Genomic DNA, 18,251 nt, shown 5'->3' with positions numbered 1-18,251 from the left:
TAATTTCAGTAATACGCACAATAGATTTCTTTATTTTTTATTATAAATATTTAAAAACATTTGTTATTCATATTCTGATATAGTATATAGCATATAACTTTATACATATATACTTATATTATACTTGATCTATCTTAATTAATCGACTTAGATGTACGCAAATATTATATCGGATTTATCTTTGCATTGTAAATAATTAATTACAGTAAAGGTATGTGTTTAATTACAAAAAAAGTATGCGTTTAATTACAACTAGATAAATCGACTTATTTCTTTTTCAATTATTTATCTGACATCATGCAACTAGTCGAATCTAATCCATTTTTGCAAAAATTTCCGAGTCGCAAAGAAGTTCACTTTATGTATACAAAATTAATGCATTTATACTCTCGTGCAAATGTAAAATTAACATGGTTGAAAGGTAATAATTTTAATATTTATGTTAGTATGACGCTTCTCTTCTTTCCCTGTCTTTTTTTCTTTGAACAAGAGTACTTTTGCAGCCTCGACATATAGATAGAAGTCGACTTAGTCACAAATGTTTAATTTTTAGTATTATCTCTTCTTAATTTAAGATTCTAGAATTCTGCTCGAATTCAATGCGTTCAATGACTGCTCTATTCTTTTCATACTTTCTTTTCCACTGACATTAATTTTTCACATATAAAATAAAATATTTTACATATCAAAAGGAATATCATTATGTCATTATTATATGTATAGTATTGCATGTAGGATATTGTTTAAATCGGATTTGTATGTACAAGAGAGAATAGGAAGTAAAAAATTTGTTAGTCCATAATACTAGCCCGTTGTATACAATCTCATTCCCTTTCAATTATAAAAATCGCACATTAAATTATTTAATGATGATCATGCTGTGAACAATGAATAAGAAGACAAAGAAACGTATTCACCCAAAACATATTGTGGTGATTTGTATACTTTTAAACTTTCAATTTATCGAAATGTGTCAATTACAAAAATTAGATATCTTGATAAGCTGCCTATATCTTCTGATCTTAGTGAAAATTTCAACTTTTATAAAAAATTTAATTTTCTTTGTACATTTAAGATATCCATTTGTCTTATTTGACTAGTTACATGTATTGATGATTCTAACAATAAGTGAACATGAAGGCTTTAATCAGATCATAAGACTGACCGATTACTCAAGATATCGTTCATCGCACGATTTAAAAAATATTTCAAGGAGTGATTGCTTAATGGCTTATAACTTTGAGAATTTCGGCTAATGTTTATAAATTTAATAAGATAACAACTGAAATTACTGAGCGTCTATCATGTCAATTGTATGCTCGTAGATGTATATAAGTGATAATAATGTCTCTTGCCTCGAATTTAATAAAGATGTGTGTTTGTGTGTGTGTGTGTGTGCGCGCGCGCGCGCGCGCGCATATATATACACATATGTATGTATGTATGTATACATATATCCTATTGAAGTATTTATATGGTTTTGAATCAAAGAATAAAAGAAATCATATTGTTTACAATGGTATGTCCAGTTCGAGGCAACAGACATCTATTATGCACTACATGTTTGTTCACTTAATTTATCTATACTGATTTATGGTTAATTTAAATAAGAACTTTTTTCAATTTCTTTTCGGAAACAAATACCATTTATCAGGGATTCGATCCACCGTCTTTCTTCGTTTCCTCATTTGTAACATTCGTTTTTTCATCTTTTTCATTTTCTATAAAACATTTTTTTTTATTATGATAAAAGTAAAAACAAAAGTACATTAAAATTATATAAAGATATTAAAATTACATACCTTTTGGTTCCGATTTTATGTCCTCTTCTTTTTTTAGATCACTTTCTATACCTTCTTGTCCTTTTTCTAGACGTGGCCGTTTTCTGGAACCCTATTAAATAAAAAGAATTGTGACTTAAATACAAAAATATTTAATACAAATGAAACATTACACCTGCGAGAATGAAACGAAAATGTGAAATAATAAAATATCTATGTTTATGAATAATAATGGATGTTACCTTAAATGACCTATTATCTCTTCGTCCCCCTTCACCTTCATCCTCACTGTCGCTATATTCATTTTCGTGTTGTATTCTTTTATCTAAATCTCGTTGTGGTAATCTTTCGTCTGGATTTACCTTTTCCTCAGCCTCTGAATCTTCAATGACTGCACCATCTTCTGGAATTGGTTGAACCTGCACACCTGGGGCATGCGGCAACATTCTTAAATTTTCAAATAGTCTGGTTCTGTAGAAAATATAGAATATGTGAAATTAACTGCAATAAAAAAAGGAAAGGAAGTGGTTAATTGTTATTCTTGAGATGAAACATACTTAATTTTCTCAAGATATTCAGGAGTATTTTGATTTGCCATATTTGAAGGACTAATATGCAGCTTAAAATCGGGACCAAAATATTCAAAATAATCATTATAGGGTAACTCATTTGCAATTTCAGAACCAAGAGCAACCGAAGTTTCGTATGTCCAGCATCTAGACACATTTCTGATTGTATATCCACCACCACCGACCATTAAGAAGGGTAAATTATATTTTTTTACAAATTCAACACATTTCCCATGACCCCTCACTGTTAAATTGAAACAGCCTAACCGATCTCCTACAAATAACATGTATCAATTTAATTTTTTTTTTATTTCCTTCATTTGATTTTACTAAATGATATTTATGTATACCAGTTAATGAATCAGCACCACATTGTAGGACCACAGCAGAAGGTTGGAAAGTTTCCATCACTTTAGAAATAATAGGTACAAATATTGATTCATAGCTTTCGTCATCCATACCATCTCTTAGTGGTATATTGACTGCATAATACTTTCCCTGTGAAAACAAGGTTTCAAGTTAATATAAAATTTAAAAATAGAAACATATCAAACGTTTACTGTTAACAAAGTTTTTACCTTTCCAGCACCAATATCACGCAGATCACCAGTACCAGGAAAATATTCACCATATTTATGAAAAGAAACTGTCATAACTCTATCTGTGGTATAAAAAGCTTCTTCTACACCATCTCCATGATGAACATCAATATCAATATATAACACTCTCTGATGATATTTCAGTAATTCTAGTATTCCTAATACAATGTCATTTACGTAACAAAATCCAGATGCTTCACTTTTTTTGGCATGATGCAAGCCACCACCCCAATTTATGCAAATTTCTGAGGCCTGTTTGTTAAGTTTCACAGCGGCAGCAACAGAACCTCCAGCTGATAATTGACAAAATTCATATAAACCATCAAAGACAGGGCAATCTTCTCCTACATTAACTAAAGGAAAAAGGAAATATTAAATGTAATCACAATTATCAAACATAATTCATATATTCATTGAACCTATAAATATTAGATCTATAATCTTACATCGTTGCATTTGTTTGTTATACTCTGACATATTATCAGGTCTTATGGATCTCAAAAACCTAATATAGTCATCGCTATGGAATTTTGTCATTTCATCTGCTGTAGCTTTATGTGGACGCTAAATGGGAGAAAGAGAATAAAATTGAAGAAATAGAAAAGAAATAGTAAAGAAAAAGATTTATTTTAAATATCTACGCAATATAATATTTGTATTCTTGTACATTTTTATAAATTAGCAAATATATAAATACTAAAAATTATAAACGAAATAATATCATTCAATGAATAATTCTTACATATATTTCCATCTTCCTATAAAGACCATAATTCAAAAGTAAATTATGTGTCATCCTTATACGATGTGGCTTCATAGGATGTCCTTGCCCATAATAATAATTTCCAATATCACCTAAAATATAATTTACTTCTTTATTTATTTTATTGTTTGATATAAGTTTCACGAAAAGAATTATGTTAAATATTTGCAACAATTTTATTAACTTAAGATAGTTTTGATTTTACATGTGCATACATATATATCATTTCCTCTGATACAGGCAACCGAGGTACACATGAGAATCTTTCGCGTAATTTGCACGGAGAAGGTATTGCCGTTTACCTACCCGACTCAAACTGTATTATCTTCTTCAAATTTAGTAAAAGTATTAAGCATGTCTATAATTTTATACGACTGCAAAGGTGCTAATATTTTTTCGAAATATTCTTAAATTATAACCTTCAATTAATCTGTTTCTTCAGATAATTAACATTCTCACGTAAAAGATATTAACAATAATATGTGAAATAAATATAGAGAATATAACCAATATATAAATATAAAAGATAATTATGATATTAATAATATTTATAATTCCTATCCTTTTATATTGGCTATATATTATTAAAACTTAATGACTGTTATTGAATTGAAACGTTAATATTAGAAAATAATTAAAAAATAATTTAGAAAGTGAGAAAGAAAAAAATATATATATAATATAACACGAAAGTATATTATCAAATGATAATTGAATGATTGTACGGATCGTGAAAAGCGGACGCTCTTTCTTGGTTGGAGTAAGATAACATGGAGTAATAGCCATGAATCTTTCGCCTTAACGCGTCTGAAACCGTGCAAGCAATCGTAGGAAAGATAACAAAAAGGGAATATTGTATAAGAAATACGTTTTCTCAATGATTAAATAAATATGTTAAAATAAAAAGCGTGTTAGAGAAAGTAAGTACATGTGAAATAAATGCATGATAGACGATACAAGCGCGGATAGCACAAACACATTTTGACAATCTCTCTATGCATGCACGATATTTTCGCGGGATACTAAGTATATCAAAATTTTTTAACTTTTTTACTTACTATCATAATAGTAGCAGACACGCTTCTTGCTATGTGGTAACGTTGTCATTTTGACCGATTTTTCTCCTTAATTGTAAAATACCTGATATGAATTAAATGTAAAGCGCGGAGCGTCCCGATACCCACCGACAGGACACAGCGTCACTAAATCTCTGAACTACGCGTGCGCAATATTCTGTAGTTAGCTTTGTTGTATAGATGGCGTTTTCATCATAAAATGAACTTAACCATAAAACGAATGAAGTTGAGAATAGATACATTGTTGTGTAAATTACAATTACTAAATTACTAAAACTACAATTACTAAAACTCACTAAAGATATAGTTATATATACTTACACTTCTACCAATATAGCAAAAATGAAAAATCACCACTGCTTATATACGCATATGTAAATAAGATTCATATGTTTGTCTATATATAAGTATAACATGTGTAAACTTAAGTGTCGTATATTGAAATGCAAGCAATTATATGTATAACTCTAGGACTTCTTTACTTTATTTTAGGAAAAAAGAGCAGCATCACGAAGTAGATTATAGTTACTTTTCTTACAATTTACTTATATAATTAATAAAATAAATTTAAGAAGAAATGAAATATCAAATTTTTTATCTATGTTTATAATTAAATATATTTTACATATATACGTGACATGAACGTACATATATATGTACATTCATACATAAACAAATTTAACACATATATACAGAAATAAATTTTTTATTTTGGAGCATCTGGCACAACATTGCTTTACATCCTTTACGTAAAAAAAATGTTGTGTTAGTATAAAAAAAATTACAGAAATCGCTAAAGAAAATTTTAAAAGTTATAACAACAATTTGCTAAAATATTGGATTGATAAGCACAGCTTTCATGCTGTATTTTTAGTATTCTTACTTGTCAAACAATGTATACATATTTTACGATACAACTACCTCGGGAAGATATACATACATACATTGATTGATTGCAATGTAATTGTATTAAGTAAAGAGAAGCAACATATCAAAAAAAAGAAATTAATTGTGTATATAGTACTTAAGGGAACTGTACCAAGAAATGCATTGATAGGGATAAATGCAGCAGTATTGATTTTGGCAGTATAGATTTCAGCATTCCAAATGAATCGCTTGATCAATTTTAATATCTATATAGTCGTGAAACGCTTAAACATTCGGCAATATTACAGTTAAATGAACATGTGTGTAATAAATGCATACTAATTGTAACTAATGGAAATATTTGTATTCGTTACAACGAGCATATAGACCCCTTCTCCTTTCTTCAAGAGGGAAAAAAGTATCAGTTCAAGATAAATTTACAACGTATCTCTATTATTATATTTCATTTTAAGAATAAAACCTATTATATTAAAGCAACCCATATAAAAGAAATGTTCGTAGAAAGTAACAAATGTAAAGATTAATATTTTCCACTGAAAGTTAGCGTCAAGGAACGACATTATGTATAAAATAATTTGACATTTCTTTATTCTACGATGGTTATGACGATTGTGAGGACGATGATGCTGATATACAAAACAAAAAAAGCTATATAAAATATGTAAGTGTACAAAATAGACGCAAAATTGGTAATAAGTAATATTACAAAAGTAATTAAAAAATAAATATTGATTTAAATGGATGAGAGAAATATCGATAAAACTATCGGGAACTGTAACGTACTTAACTTCGTTGTAATAAACAATACCGTTCCAAAATAAATTCCACACATACATATATCATAAATACGTTCTCAATAAGTAACGTTTGAATAAGTATGTAGTACCATCGCTGATGATTATGTGTCTTCCACAGAAATTTTGCAATAAGATCAATGTTCGTTACACTTAATCAACGTAATTTATGTAAAGATGCTTCGATGGATAAACATAAAATATTCATTGACTTAAAATAAAGTTGACACAAAATTTTTATTTTGCTTCAACTTCTCTTTAAAAGTCGAATGAAAAAATTTTGTCCACTTTGAGAAGGGTAGTGAGTGTCATATTGTTGTACGATTACAAGTAGATAAAGAACGAACACACACAGCTAATTCTACGATTCACGATACACACGAATTTGTGCCATGTTATTATACTTCGTTCATTTTGTCGAAAATCGAAAAGCATATGATAACATTCGTTAGGTAACGATATGAGATATCAAAGAGAGAACGAGATGGTCACGATATTTTCTCTTTCTTCTTCTTCTTATTATTATTACTATTGTTATTATGTCGATGTCTTTGAAAGAACTGATCGAAGTAAGTCGGAGCTATCGAGATTGAAAGGAGTCGAAAATTTAGGGGTTGGTGATCGGGGGATTTAAGCAACGCATTTCCGAACGCATTCATCGGGGACAAGACAAGGCGAAAACAAGAAAACGAAGGGCATCGAAGGTTGTTACGCAATGCGCGTATACCTTTCTGATCGTTTATTCCTTTGCCAAAGAAGGCTAGAAAAATAGATGCGTAGATCCCTTGTTTCCTCTTCTCTATCTGCCTGTTTGTTTCATAGGGAAAAGAATTTGAGAAAGGTCTGCGGAGGAATCGGGACATGAAGAGATGCTCGATCGACATCCGCTAGTTTCTCCTGAAAGGCTGGATCCTGATCGGCGATACAGGGATGTCCGAGCGACCGCCAAAACAGGCAGCGGCAATTGCGGCACAACTGTATTATCTCTGCATATTCTTCTCGCAGACCAAACGATCTGTAAGTCACATAATAAGTCCATTGATTTTGCGAACAAGACATAGATGGTAACGGATTAAGCATAAGAATACCAAATGAATATTTGTATTATTTCAAAAATGTAATAGTATCTATATGTACGATGTACCTTCGTGCGATAGTAAAAATAGTTTTCCAGTCTTTTCCAGGATTATGTTGTCTAGTGGAGGCTATTTGTTGAGGCGTGAAGTGATACTGGGCAAGCTCCCGCCAGATTCTCTGTTCCTGTGCTAGAACAGCTAGATGTTCGCAAGCCTCCGAGGACGCTTCAATGTCTCGTGGATCACTGAGTCGAAGGAGAACCTCCCGGCGGCATTCCGCTGGCAAATCCGACCATTGCGGCTGCTGTTCCTCGTCCGGCTAAAAACCAACGACAATGATCAAACGAATGTCTCGTCTCTCCTTAACCTGGTTACGCTTTTCTACCTGAGTTATAGTGATGGACGAAGCAATTTGCAATATTCTTTCTAGAGCGGCTTTGTGTTTCTCCCATAAAACTACAGAACCCAGAGGTCTACCGCCCCAACAACAACCCGCGCTGAAAGCCCGAACTCTTTCGATCAACCGACGAAGTTTTCCGGTTTGTTGCTGCGATAATGATACTGCCGAACATATCGTAAGAACAGATGTATAAGAGAGTGAATGTGATCGCGATCAATTTAGTAGCTTAAATCTTTACCTTCCAATGCGACTTCTTCCAACATATTGAAGAGAACTCGTTGAGCGCATCCACTAAGACCGCCCATCCTGTGACTGACCAGAAGATCCAAAAGTTGCACGATATAATTAAAACGTCGGCAATCGTGCACCGCTGATAAAAAGTCCAAGCTTTTCAGCGCATCGCTTAAACCGTTGAAACCAGCGATCTACGAATTTAAATAGAACGAACAGTCGCGATCGTTTCTTTTTCCTTCGTTTAATCTTATTTAAATGTGCGCGTACCCTAGCCCATGCTCGCGATTCAACCCTAACAATATACCGTTTGGAATCGAATGGAAGAAGAGTACGATCGTTCTTCTTTTACTTTCCCGTTCTTTTCTTTTCGTTGCTACCTTTATCCTGTTATTTTTTTTCTCTCATTTCATATCTCTCCTCTTTTATTCTTTTTCTCTTCCTCATTCTTTTTCTTCTTCTCTTGCCTTTTCTCTTTTTCTTTCCTTTCCTTCCTTTTCCTCTTTTCCTTCGATTCTTTCTTTCTTAACCTTAACGACCAAATCCCATTTCTCTCCTCTTTCACGAGGCTAAGGTTAAATATAAGCATGGATGGAACAAGTCACTCACCTCACGAGTGCATTTCAGCGTGATGCGGCAATGCGGCTGGACGGCGTTTTCTAAAATTACATGAAAAAGAAGAATTAATCGAAGAAAGATTCAAAGGACGATCATATACTTTGCCTTCCAATCGACAATCGACTAACGTTCTACTTTCAGCCGTTTTTGATAGCGCATGAAACACGCTAAAAAAGGGAATATTTACATATCGAAAAGGTACGAATCGATAGTTTCGATAGCTTTTACAAATATTCCGCTCACCTTTCTTTTTATCCTTCTCCTTTTTATCGAGCACATCCTTATCGCCGCTGCAAAAAAGACAAACCATTGATATAATTCTGCTTCTTACACTAAAATTACTCGACAATTCGTAAATGCGATTCTCATGAATTCGATATATGTATATTGAGTATGTATACTTATGTATTCATGTCACGTAAGCACAAACGCATAAGTTTGTAACGATCTGTCGTTTTACAGATGCAAAAGATACGTGTTAAAATACCATTTATCATTTAAATATCTTTTAAATTCGTTCAATACTAGCCACTGAAAAAAAAAAAAAAATAAAATGCGAAATTAATGGATACACTTATCAGACTTCTGTGGAAAAAATGCGACTTCCTTCGTTCAAAATCTATTTCATTAATTTCTTTCTCGTGTTTTTCTCCATTTGGTTGATTTTTCAAGTCAAAACGCAACGTGCTTTTTCAAACGTTATGATATACAAATTATTTATACATAATGATCATCACAAAATGAAAATCGGTAAAAACGATTTATATTGTTCCCAGGGCGAATAACTTCTTACCCAAACTATCGTCTGATGCGAAAGATGCTATTGGAACTCGAGCGAAAAATTTTCTTTTAAAGATTCGTAATATAAATACATAGGTCTTGATTATCTCGAAACGAGCGAGACGGGTGAAATGATCCAGTTGTCGATTCGCGACGATACATGATCATCGAGGGAGACCTTGCAGTAATGTGCTTACGCGTCGCGGGGAGAGAAACCCCGCGCCAATAATCCGTAACATTATATAACTGTTGGTAATGCTCCATTCGCGCGTGAAACGAATCGCGTAGTAACTAAGTACTACGCCTGTATACAATAAATATTGCTTGTGCTGTTACTTGTTGTACATTGCACATTGTACAAGAATATCTAAAGTTTCGAATCTCACCATTCTGTTTAAAAACATACTCAGATACATTTATGCGTTTGCGATCTTTACGTAGCTGTTCCAATGCTTTCTAAAAATCCACGCCTTAATACATGGGCTATTATCGTATAAACGAACTGTTATGCTTCACTAGGTATATGCTAATGAAAAATACATGAAACTATGGAAAATCGAAGATAAAATAATTTACATCGTGCTGTTTGTTAAAAAGTATTGCACTGTCGTGAATTGAATGTATCAGAACAGCATGGTAATGAAGAAGATTTACAGAATTGATACAGATCGTATTAGCTAGGTTATAACCTACTTCACATGCATGAACGACAGCACGATTTTCTTTCTGCTATTTTGGGAATTTTCTTATCCAAGGATAAGATAACTACTTAAATATTGTCTCAACGTTCAACAAATTTCGTAAAGTAAATGATAGTTTTTCTGCTATGCTTTACACTGGACTGCATAAAACTTCATCAAGGCAATGTATTTGATAACGAACATATTTTGTGGCAGAAAACCAGAAAGAGAAATATTTTCTTTTTTTGTGAAGCGCGCGAAAGCGTGACTATGCACGATGAAGCTTTCTCTCTCTCTTTGTTGTATGCTTTGCCATAAGCTTTCACGGTCTCGCGACACCAGTGCTTAGTTCCAGTATGAACGCGAGAACGCGTCCAAGTCCAAACTCATCGTATCGTACGAAGTATATACGTACATACGGCAAGCAAAGAGGAAGACGTTCAGAGCGTGCACTATGCACTACAACGGTTAGGCACACACACACGTACACACGCACGCGCATTTCTGCGTATGCAATATAGTGAATAAGGAATAAGGAATAAGGAATACATATTATTAAGTAGAAAATTCAATCCTTTATTATTGTAAAAAATGAACAAGACATAATAAAAAGATACGCTCGAAATTATATATATATTGTAAAGTATTTTTTTCGTTTTCTTATGCAAAGAAAATCGTGCTGTTTTAGAATGAACCAATGCATGAAGAACAACATGGATAGGCTATTTTTGGGCTTATGTTTATACCGATATAAAATGAATAAGACAAGATAGAAACTTCTCTAACAAGTCAAGGAAGGGTACTTATGAAACATTGAATTAATGGAAATCGCAATAAAAATGTGATACGCAGATCGAAAACGATATGTATTAAACAGGAATCAATCGTACCATAAAATAATGTTTAAAAGTTAAGAATTGTAACTCCATAACTAAAAAAGCGCGTGCGATAACTAGTATTCAGTATAATATATAGGCATTTCTTAAAAAATGGAAAAATTCTATTTTCACGTGGCATCTCTTTCTGTTATTTATTAATTTCATTCACATTAACTTGATTTTGGTGGCTATTTAGCGATAGACACACAGCTACTAGTGTATGTCAAGTTTGCAAGAGTAAACAAACTGAGAACTGTCATTCGATCGATGTAACAGCTGTGAGACAGATGGAAGATTCGGATAGAAATGATTGGTTGTGTTTCTTCGGTATTATTTGCAAAGAAAAAATACATTCTCAGCGAGAATGAAAAAAAACAAAAGGGAAAGGATAAGAATCAGTGATGGCAGTACTCACCGAAGTAAAAGAGAAAGTGTTTTATTGTTGGCGCATTCGAGGATTTTCTTCTTTTCCCAACCTTCAACAGTTTTTACCCATTCTTCGCCAGGACTGCGCCAATCCTTCGATATGAATGGCATCGTTCGCAAGATATATAATTGTACGATATGCTTGCTCTGCTTACGTGTGCAAACCACGAGCGATCCTTCGACTAACGATCAAATATATTAAGGAACGCACCTCACTGGACCACGGACGCTCAATGTTTGCTCACAAGACAGTTCGGTCTGCTCGGTTTACTTCGCGGCTGCGATCGACCGCGCATGGCTTTGTTTTACTGACGTCACTTAGGTATCAGCTGTGCAACTGACATGACAAACCAGTGCACTCCGAACAACTCTGAATCACACGTTCGGCCATTTTAAAATGTATATGTTACGCATGCGCAATTTTGTCTTGAAGAAGCTCGACATTCACACGTTATTTATTTCGATTTGTCATCTCGTTCGATTTATTTTCTTTCTCCCGGTTACTTTTATTAGTTACAAGGAATATATCGATTGGTTATTTTTTGTTAGCTATTTGCAAAAGTGAAATCTTACAAACATGTGTCATAACCAATATGTTTTTATTATATAAAGAAAATACATATGTATATACAACTGTATTTGAGTCACGTTTATACTATTTTCGTGTCCTTTACTAGCTCATCTATTTTGGAAATAATATTTACAGGTACAGATTCTTCTTTCCCTTCCTCTTCTTTTTCTCCTTCTTTTTCTTCTTCTTCCTCTTCCGTTTCCGAATCGGTTGGTGGAAAATCTGACACAACTATTGAATAAACACAAATTATAAATACACATTAATAAGAAGTGATAGGTTAATAATCAAAAAGATTACAAGAATTACCATGTCTGTTTAACTTTTCTTTCCTTGCATCTATGAGAAATTTTTCTTGGACAGATATAATTTCTTTTGCATTCGTACAAAGCGAATATTTCTTTAATAATTCGCCATTCAATTGTAAAAACGAGTGGCCCCAGGAGAATTTTCCAAGATAAAAATTAGCTTCTTCGGGAAAACCTGTTATAATCAAAGTAGCAGCTATAGCTTCTACACAACTTAATTGACATGGTCTGCCATAATTTATCGGATTTGCAGCAACTAGAAATGGTAAAAGACGAGGATTGGGAGTTTTCATTCTACTAAATGGAGTATCGTCCAAACGTGCCCAACTGCAGTCGACGACCGCACAACCATAATCTTGTATGATATCACGATCTGTGGGACTCACACACTGCAACATGATATTCCAATTTCGAGTATTAGAAATCAATTTATCTTCTATATTACAACAAAGATATTTTCTATACCTTTTCACCAATTGGAGTAAGAACTAATCCTGAGAATCGAGCTCCTAACCTTAATATTTTTACTAAGCCATGTCTAACCAATTTTTTACCGGAACACTTTTTAGGGTCGCAGTGTTCGAGATCCCACATAGCGACGGGAAAAGGAAGGGACCATTCTTCTTCTTCTTTTTCTGAAAATTAAAACAGTCGAGTTTATTTTGGAGTTTCTTATGAATTTGTATATAACCAAACTACTTTATTCTAACCTGATACTTCATCTTCCTTATCCGACTTATCCCTTTCTTGACGATATTTTTCTTCTTTCCCAACTACATGTCGCGGTCGTCTTGTTAGTATTCGTTTTCTATTTTTCTTCCCATGAGATGACATTTACAAAATTTCAAAATATTTCCTAGTACAATGAATTGTATAAATATATGTACACGCACGTCAAACTGATCTCCCTAATTCAAAGGTTACTTGTTATTTTGTCGTTGTCACTCAATGCGTACATCTATAAGAAACTATATATACACATATGTACATATACATATGTATGGGAATATATGTGCACATGCGCGCAACTAATTTGTTTTTACTCAAATAAATATTATACCATCTGAAAGTACTTGCTATAACATAATAATTTACTCAATACTGGCTGTTTTACTTGACATGTATACGTTTCTTTTATAACATCGCTTACTTCATGTATCAATTTGTTTATACGCAGTGTTGTGATCGAATATTAATATACATAGTATTTATGATTATAAATGTCAAATTAAATTTATATATAATACAATTGTTATTTAATGAAAGCATAAAAGCTAGATGTATAACAATTAGTTATATTTACTTACTTAAATGTTAAAATTTGTAAAAGTACCACTGCATTAGACGGCCCTGAAACTCTGTTAGAGTGGTTAACAAGTGGCTGTTCTATTCTCAATCGCTCCGCGGGACACAAATCATTCAATGAATAGAGATTCTTCAAACATGTGTTTAAATACGATTTGATTAGAACAGAAATGTCTTCTTTATTCTTGTATTTCTCTTAAATTTAAGGTAGGTGTTGGTTTATAATATTTTACACCCATTGCTTTTATAGTTTATCAATACGCATTATTAAAATTATTATTTCGCAATCATATACATATAAAAATAATGACTAGTTAATGCGTATCTGTGCAATCGAATATTTTCACTTTTTATTTAATATTAATTCTATTTATATACTGTTTACGCCGCTTAAGGGATATGGATCCAGGTACATATTGTCGAGGAAAATAAATTGTTTGTTATTTTATAATATTTTCGTGTGCATATGCGCTGCATCTAAATATTTAAATTATCATTAATTATTAAAATTATCGCTTAAATACTTTTAAAGAAATTGTTTTTAATATTTATTGTGCAACATATGGATGTCATTGAATTTTACACATATACAACAAACTTCTTGCATTTTACAGTGGCTAATATTAATTCAATTTACATTTAATTCTATCATAAGTAAATTTATTTTAAATTTTATATTATGTCTATCATTGAATTTCTAATACTTTTATAATTTTGTTATGTATCTATATTTTATAAGAAAACACAAGGAAAGAAACAATTGTAAAGGTAACGGATTGGTTACGTGGAATTTGGGAGATGAGACGTCAAACTGGGCCTGTTCAGCAATGGATAGATTCAATACCATCACCTATAAAGTCTAATTTCTCAATGAAAAATGATAATCAAGGAGAATCAAGCAGTAAAAACCTAAAACCTAATATTTCATTGGCACTAACAGAGCCTAAGGACATTCCATATTCTATGAGAGCAAAACAATTAACTATGACAGTGTCTGCACCTATTAATGTTCCTAATACAACATCAAATAACACAACAGGATTACCTAGGTATAATAAAAGGCATAGTACAAGAAATGTATAATAAATTTAAAAACATTATACTTACAATTATATTTACTTCATACAGCTCATTGCCTCATAAATTGGTTCGGGATCCAAGTCTACAATCTGATAGCAGTCATTGTAGTAGTGTAGAAAGCTTGTTAGAGCTAAGAAAAGCAGATCCAGAAGCAATTTTGCTAGGTCTTGGATTTGGTGGTTGCTCGAGCAGTCCACAAGAGAATGGTTCCTTTTCTCGTATACCGAAAAGATTTCTTCAGCCATCGAAATTAAAAGGCATAGCTATTAATGATTTTATGAAGCAGCAACAGGAAACTAGTGAATCCTTTGATTCTGTATCTCTCGGATATAGAGGTTTGACAGGTGAGTTGCTTATCAAAAGCTGACACTTAAGAAAAACACCTAATGGAATTAAGAGAAGAATAAATAGTAATTCAAAAGTTGTTGGATCTTAATGTGGGACAGTTCAAATAAGTTTTATAGTTAAATTATTAATTATGTTAAAAATAAATTTGTGTTACACAAATAGTAATGTTATAGGAAGTGATGACACATTATCTGTGTCTAGACTTCATCCACATCGCAGACATTCTGGACCAATTAATTTTGTAAGTCTCGTGGCAGTTAGATTTTTTCTCAAATTTTCTTGATTCTTAAACAACTTTTGTTTAAAGCATTAAAAGAATTACTTTTCAGTACAAGCAAAATATTTGTCTTGATGTGCTTTAAACTATTTACGTTTATGGGTTTGTTTCAAGTATGTTTGTTTTTATCATAGATAACAAGAAAACAGAATTTGCATGAAATAGTTATATTACCATTGTGAAAATATCTAATGCCTGAAATAAGTATGTAATTGTTTTTGTATCATAGATGTGGTGTGATTATAATCATTTATTTAGATTGCAGGGCATTTCTTAAATATGACAAATTGATCATCAAATATTTAGACTGGTAGTATGTTTAATAAAAAAAAAAAAAGTTGCATAGTTTTTATAATTTGCGTATTGTGTTGTATTTTCATAAATTGTCATTGCTTCTTGTTTACAGCTACTTTTAGTATTGTACTATATTTATTTATTGTTAATGTATAACGATATTTAATTACTAAGGGATGTGAAATCATTATTCTCCTTATGTGATAGGCTCACCGTATGTAGCGCCATCGGAAATTGTGCAAAAGATTATGCAGCGTTTACGAGAGCATGAGAGTCATGAACACGATCCATATGCAATGTATAATTCGTATGAACAATACAGTCCACTACATTGTGGTGGTACACTTTCTGTGTTGTCTCCTGATAGCAGACAATTTTTGGAACGACCACGTTCAAAAAGTCCCGACATGCGTAATAAACGTATGATTATTGGTAAGAATTGTATTTTATATACGTATCTTATTTATAGTATTGAACATTGAAAATTTTTAGGACAAAAATCATTTGCATTTGGTCATGATGGTGATCTAATCGAAATTGATCCTTCTAACGAAAAAAGGTCGTTCGAAAGTATTCCAAGTAATGATTCTAATGCCGTAGAAAATTCAGGATTATCTAATGACTTAGCTGATAATAATAATGAAGTATATGAGCAAACACCTATCCAGAAAAAGATATTACCAAAACGATTATTTTTTAACGACAATGCGGAACTTAATGACACCGATGTTTCTTTGTCAGTAAAAGTATTTGAAGAAAGCGAAGACCAGCAAAATGAAAATTTGAATAAAAATACTGTCTACAAAGATGATATTTTTCCAAACACAGTTTCAGAAAATGTGTCTGATATTCGAAGAGCCAGTGATGGATTTTATGATACGAAAGACGGAAAAATATCAATGGTAAATAAACGAAGACACAGCGATGGCTTTGTGCAAACTACTGAGCATGTTGACGACACTGTACTTGCTCGAAGGAGAAAAACTTTGAAGCGACAGTCTAGAATAAGCGATACAGATGCGGTAAACTATTGCAATATAAATTTCAGCAAGACTGATACGGCGCAATGCATGGGAATGAAATGTAACACGAATAAAAATTTACATGAAGTTTGTAACCAAGAAAGCGTTTCCACGAAATTTCCAAGATTAAAAAATGAAACTAAAAATTATGACGTAAATGAATGTGCAGAGAAGTTACTTGAAGGAATGTATAAATCAGCAGAAGATAGTTTAAGTAAAAATAAGCAGGAAAATAAGAATGAATACTATGTTGAGGAAACCAAGCTTGTAGAACAAGTGTGTATAGATAAAGACGAAAAAACAACCTGTTGCTGTCATTCTGGTACTAAAAAATATTGGAAGAAAATGGAGAAAATTATTCAAGAAAATAAAAATTTGGAAACTATGGTGACAAAGAGCAGGAGAGAAATGGCAGAAATTCGAGAAATGTTAAATAATGTGTTATCTGTACGATTAGAACCTGGTTTTTGACCTAAATTGATTTATGGGTTTATGAAAACATGTTGTTTTCATATTCATTATGATGTTAGGATATCTAAAACTTTTGAAGCAATTTTGATTGTATATTTTCAAAAGTATTTCGCTCATCACTTAAAGTGATTCGTGAAATTATTTCAGGTGATAAATATTATAATAGATATCAATGCAACAAGAATGCATTTTTGCTTATAGCAATTATATTTTATTCTGTTTTTAGTTTCAAATAAAGATGTAAATATTGTTATATAATTTAAAACTTTTATTACTTAGTAAATATGGATGAAATATCAATATTCATTATCTTATATATTTACAAATAACATATTGGTTCCATTACTATGAAATAGTTTTAATGCTTCGTTATGTTTGAAAATTATTGCTATTTTGTTATTATTTTTAAATCATATTACAATTTTGCTTGATGCTGAAAGTTTAATTGTAATTTTATATTGATATATAAATCGTTTCTTTTTATCCTTGTTCAATCATACATAATGTACGTGTATACATTCAAGTATGATTGAAATGATTTTTATGATATCTATATCTTAATTAAATTTTAAAGTTGTGCCAATGAAACACTACATATTCTTTAGTGAAAAAAAAATTGAAATTCTAATCTCATATACTTTCGCAATAATAACGTGCTTCGAATATATTACCATAAAAAAGGAAAATAATGATGATGATATCAGTAATAGTAGCAGCCATAATAGTAGTGATAATTGCAGTAATAATAGCAACAATAACAAGAATAAAAACTCAAATTCAAAGCTTTTTGATAAACATATGCCACACACACAGACATATTTTTCAAAGATATAAATTAGTTTCAAAATAATTTACAGTTTATCACACAAGTTAGTACTATATCAGCGAATGTTTGGAAAAAAGAAAATTAGAAAAGAAGATAATTTCACTTTGCTTGAAGAACTTACAATTTTATGCTCTTAATTGAATGAATATTCGAATTTTCGTCTATTCAAATATATATATATGTATAGACG

At 31.7% G+C, this 18,251-nt stretch overlaps 4 protein-coding genes and 1 long non-coding RNA gene across 8 annotated transcripts; 2 read left to right on the top strand and 3 right to left on the bottom strand.

Moving 5' to 3' along the window:
- Positions 1 to 12: 12 nt before the first annotated feature.
- LOC100642763 (histone deacetylase HDAC1) lies at positions 13 to 4,938 on the bottom strand. The gene is made up of 9 exons (XM_012311446.3): positions 4,771 to 4,938; positions 3,692 to 3,804; positions 3,396 to 3,513; positions 2,929 to 3,302; positions 2,701 to 2,848; positions 2,339 to 2,624; positions 2,024 to 2,252; positions 1,803 to 1,893; positions 13 to 1,721 (listed from the first exon to the last, which is right to left on the bottom strand). The coding sequence occupies exons 1-9, from the start codon at positions 4,817 to 4,819 to the stop codon at positions 1,651 to 1,653; spliced, it is 1,479 nt and encodes a 492-aa protein (XP_012166836.1). The 5' UTR covers positions 4,820 to 4,938; the 3' UTR covers positions 13 to 1,650.
- Positions 4,939 to 5,478: 540 nt separating this feature from the next.
- Positions 5,479 to 11,681, bottom strand: LOC100649024 (F-box only protein 32). Of its 2 annotated transcripts, none has more exons than XM_003397363.3 (7): positions 11,549 to 11,681; positions 9,039 to 9,085; positions 8,787 to 8,836; positions 8,185 to 8,371; positions 7,932 to 8,107; positions 7,615 to 7,865; positions 5,479 to 7,485 (listed from the first exon to the last, which is right to left on the bottom strand). In XM_003397363.3, the coding sequence occupies exons 1-7, from the start codon at positions 11,668 to 11,670 to the stop codon at positions 7,287 to 7,289; spliced, it is 1,032 nt and encodes a 343-aa protein (XP_003397411.1). In that variant the 5' UTR covers positions 11,671 to 11,681; the 3' UTR covers positions 5,479 to 7,286. The 2 variants fall into 2 exon arrangements, with proteins under 2 accessions (XP_003397411.1, XP_012166837.1); XM_012311447.3 differs by lacking the exon at positions 11,549 to 11,681 and adding an exon at positions 10,269 to 10,294.
- On the top strand, positions 8,631 to 12,197 carry LOC125385652. Its single transcript, XR_007225159.1, has 2 exons — positions 8,631 to 8,993; positions 9,572 to 12,197. It is a non-coding gene; the product is annotated as an uncharacterized LOC125385652 (long non-coding RNA).
- On the bottom strand, positions 12,140 to 13,882 carry LOC100649262 (18S rRNA aminocarboxypropyltransferase). Of its 2 annotated transcripts, none has more exons than XM_012311449.3 (5): positions 13,746 to 13,882; positions 13,149 to 13,396; positions 12,904 to 13,073; positions 12,440 to 12,827; positions 12,140 to 12,361 (listed from the first exon to the last, which is right to left on the bottom strand). In XM_012311449.3, exons 2-5 carry the CDS (start codon positions 13,270 to 13,272, stop codon positions 12,210 to 12,212), a joined length of 834 nt encoding a protein of 277 aa, XP_012166839.1. In that variant the 5' UTR covers positions 13,273 to 13,396; positions 13,746 to 13,882; the 3' UTR covers positions 12,140 to 12,209. The 2 variants fall into 2 exon arrangements, with proteins under 2 accessions (XP_012166839.1, XP_003397413.1); XM_003397365.4 differs by having other exon boundaries at positions 13,149 to 13,406; positions 13,746 to 13,853.
- Positions 13,811 to 18,124, top strand: LOC100648903. 2 transcript variants are annotated; one of them, XM_048408691.1, is made up of 6 exons: positions 13,811 to 13,950; positions 14,139 to 14,152; positions 14,483 to 14,792; positions 14,872 to 15,167; positions 15,950 to 16,174; positions 16,235 to 18,124. In XM_048408691.1, the coding sequence occupies exons 2-6, from the start codon at positions 14,143 to 14,145 to the stop codon at positions 17,233 to 17,235; spliced, it is 1,842 nt and encodes a 613-aa protein (XP_048264648.1). In that variant the 5' UTR covers positions 13,811 to 13,950; positions 14,139 to 14,142; the 3' UTR covers positions 17,236 to 18,124. The 2 variants fall into 2 exon arrangements, with proteins under 2 accessions (XP_048264648.1, XP_003397410.2); XM_003397362.4 differs by lacking the exon at positions 14,139 to 14,152 and having other exon boundaries at positions 13,813 to 13,950.
- The last annotated feature ends 127 nt before the right edge of the window (positions 18,125 to 18,251 follow it).

This window comes from Bombus terrestris, chromosome 9, assembly GCF_910591885.1.
Source record: "Bombus terrestris chromosome 9, iyBomTerr1.2, whole genome shotgun sequence".
Lineage (NCBI taxonomy): Eukaryota > Metazoa > Arthropoda > Insecta > Hymenoptera > Apidae > Bombus > Bombus terrestris.
The sequence above is the reverse complement of the archived record's forward strand: the minus strand, read 5'-3'. Positions and strand labels throughout refer to the sequence as shown.

Coding starts and splice junctions, on each gene's coding strand:
- LOC100649024 (XM_003397363.3), bottom strand. CDS start 11,670: ATGCCATTCATATCGAAGGATTGGCGCAGTCCTGGCGAAGAATGGGTA. Junction 8,372..8,786: donor CGCTGAAATGCACTCGTGAG/GTGAGTGACTTG, acceptor TTAAATTCGTAG/ATCGCTGGTTTCAACGGTTT. Junction 7,486..7,614: donor ATTTTTACTATCGCACGAAG/GTACATCGTACA, acceptor TGTGACTTACAG/ATCGTTTGGTCTGCGAGAAG.
- LOC100642763 (XM_012311446.3), bottom strand. CDS start 4,819: ATGACAACGTTACCACATAGCAAGAAGCGTGTCTGCTACTATTATGAT. Junction 2,849..2,928: donor GTGATATTGGTGCTGGAAAG/GTAAAAACTTTG, acceptor TTGTTTTCACAG/GGAAAGTATTATGCAGTCAA. Junction 1,894..2,023: donor GAGATAATAGGTCATTTAAG/GTAACATCCATT, acceptor TTTATTTAATAG/GGTTCCAGAAAACGGCCACG.
- LOC100649262 (XM_012311449.3), bottom strand. CDS start 13,272: ATGTCATCTCATGGGAAGAAAAATAGAAAACGAATACTAACAAGACGA. Junction 13,074..13,148: donor TAAGGAAGATGAAGTATCAG/GTTAGAATAAAG, acceptor TTTAATTTTCAG/AAAAAGAAGAAGAAGAATGG. Junction 12,362..12,439: donor AGAAAAGTTAAACAGACATG/GTAATTCTTGTA, acceptor TTTATTCAATAG/TTGTGTCAGATTTTCCACCA.
- LOC100648903 (XM_048408691.1), top strand. Junction 15,168..15,949: donor CGGATATAGAGGTTTGACAG/GTGAGTTGCTTA, acceptor CTTATGTGATAG/GCTCACCGTATGTAGCGCCA. Junction 16,175..16,234: donor TAATAAACGTATGATTATTG/GTAAGAATTGTA, acceptor GAAAATTTTTAG/GACAAAAATCATTTGCATTT.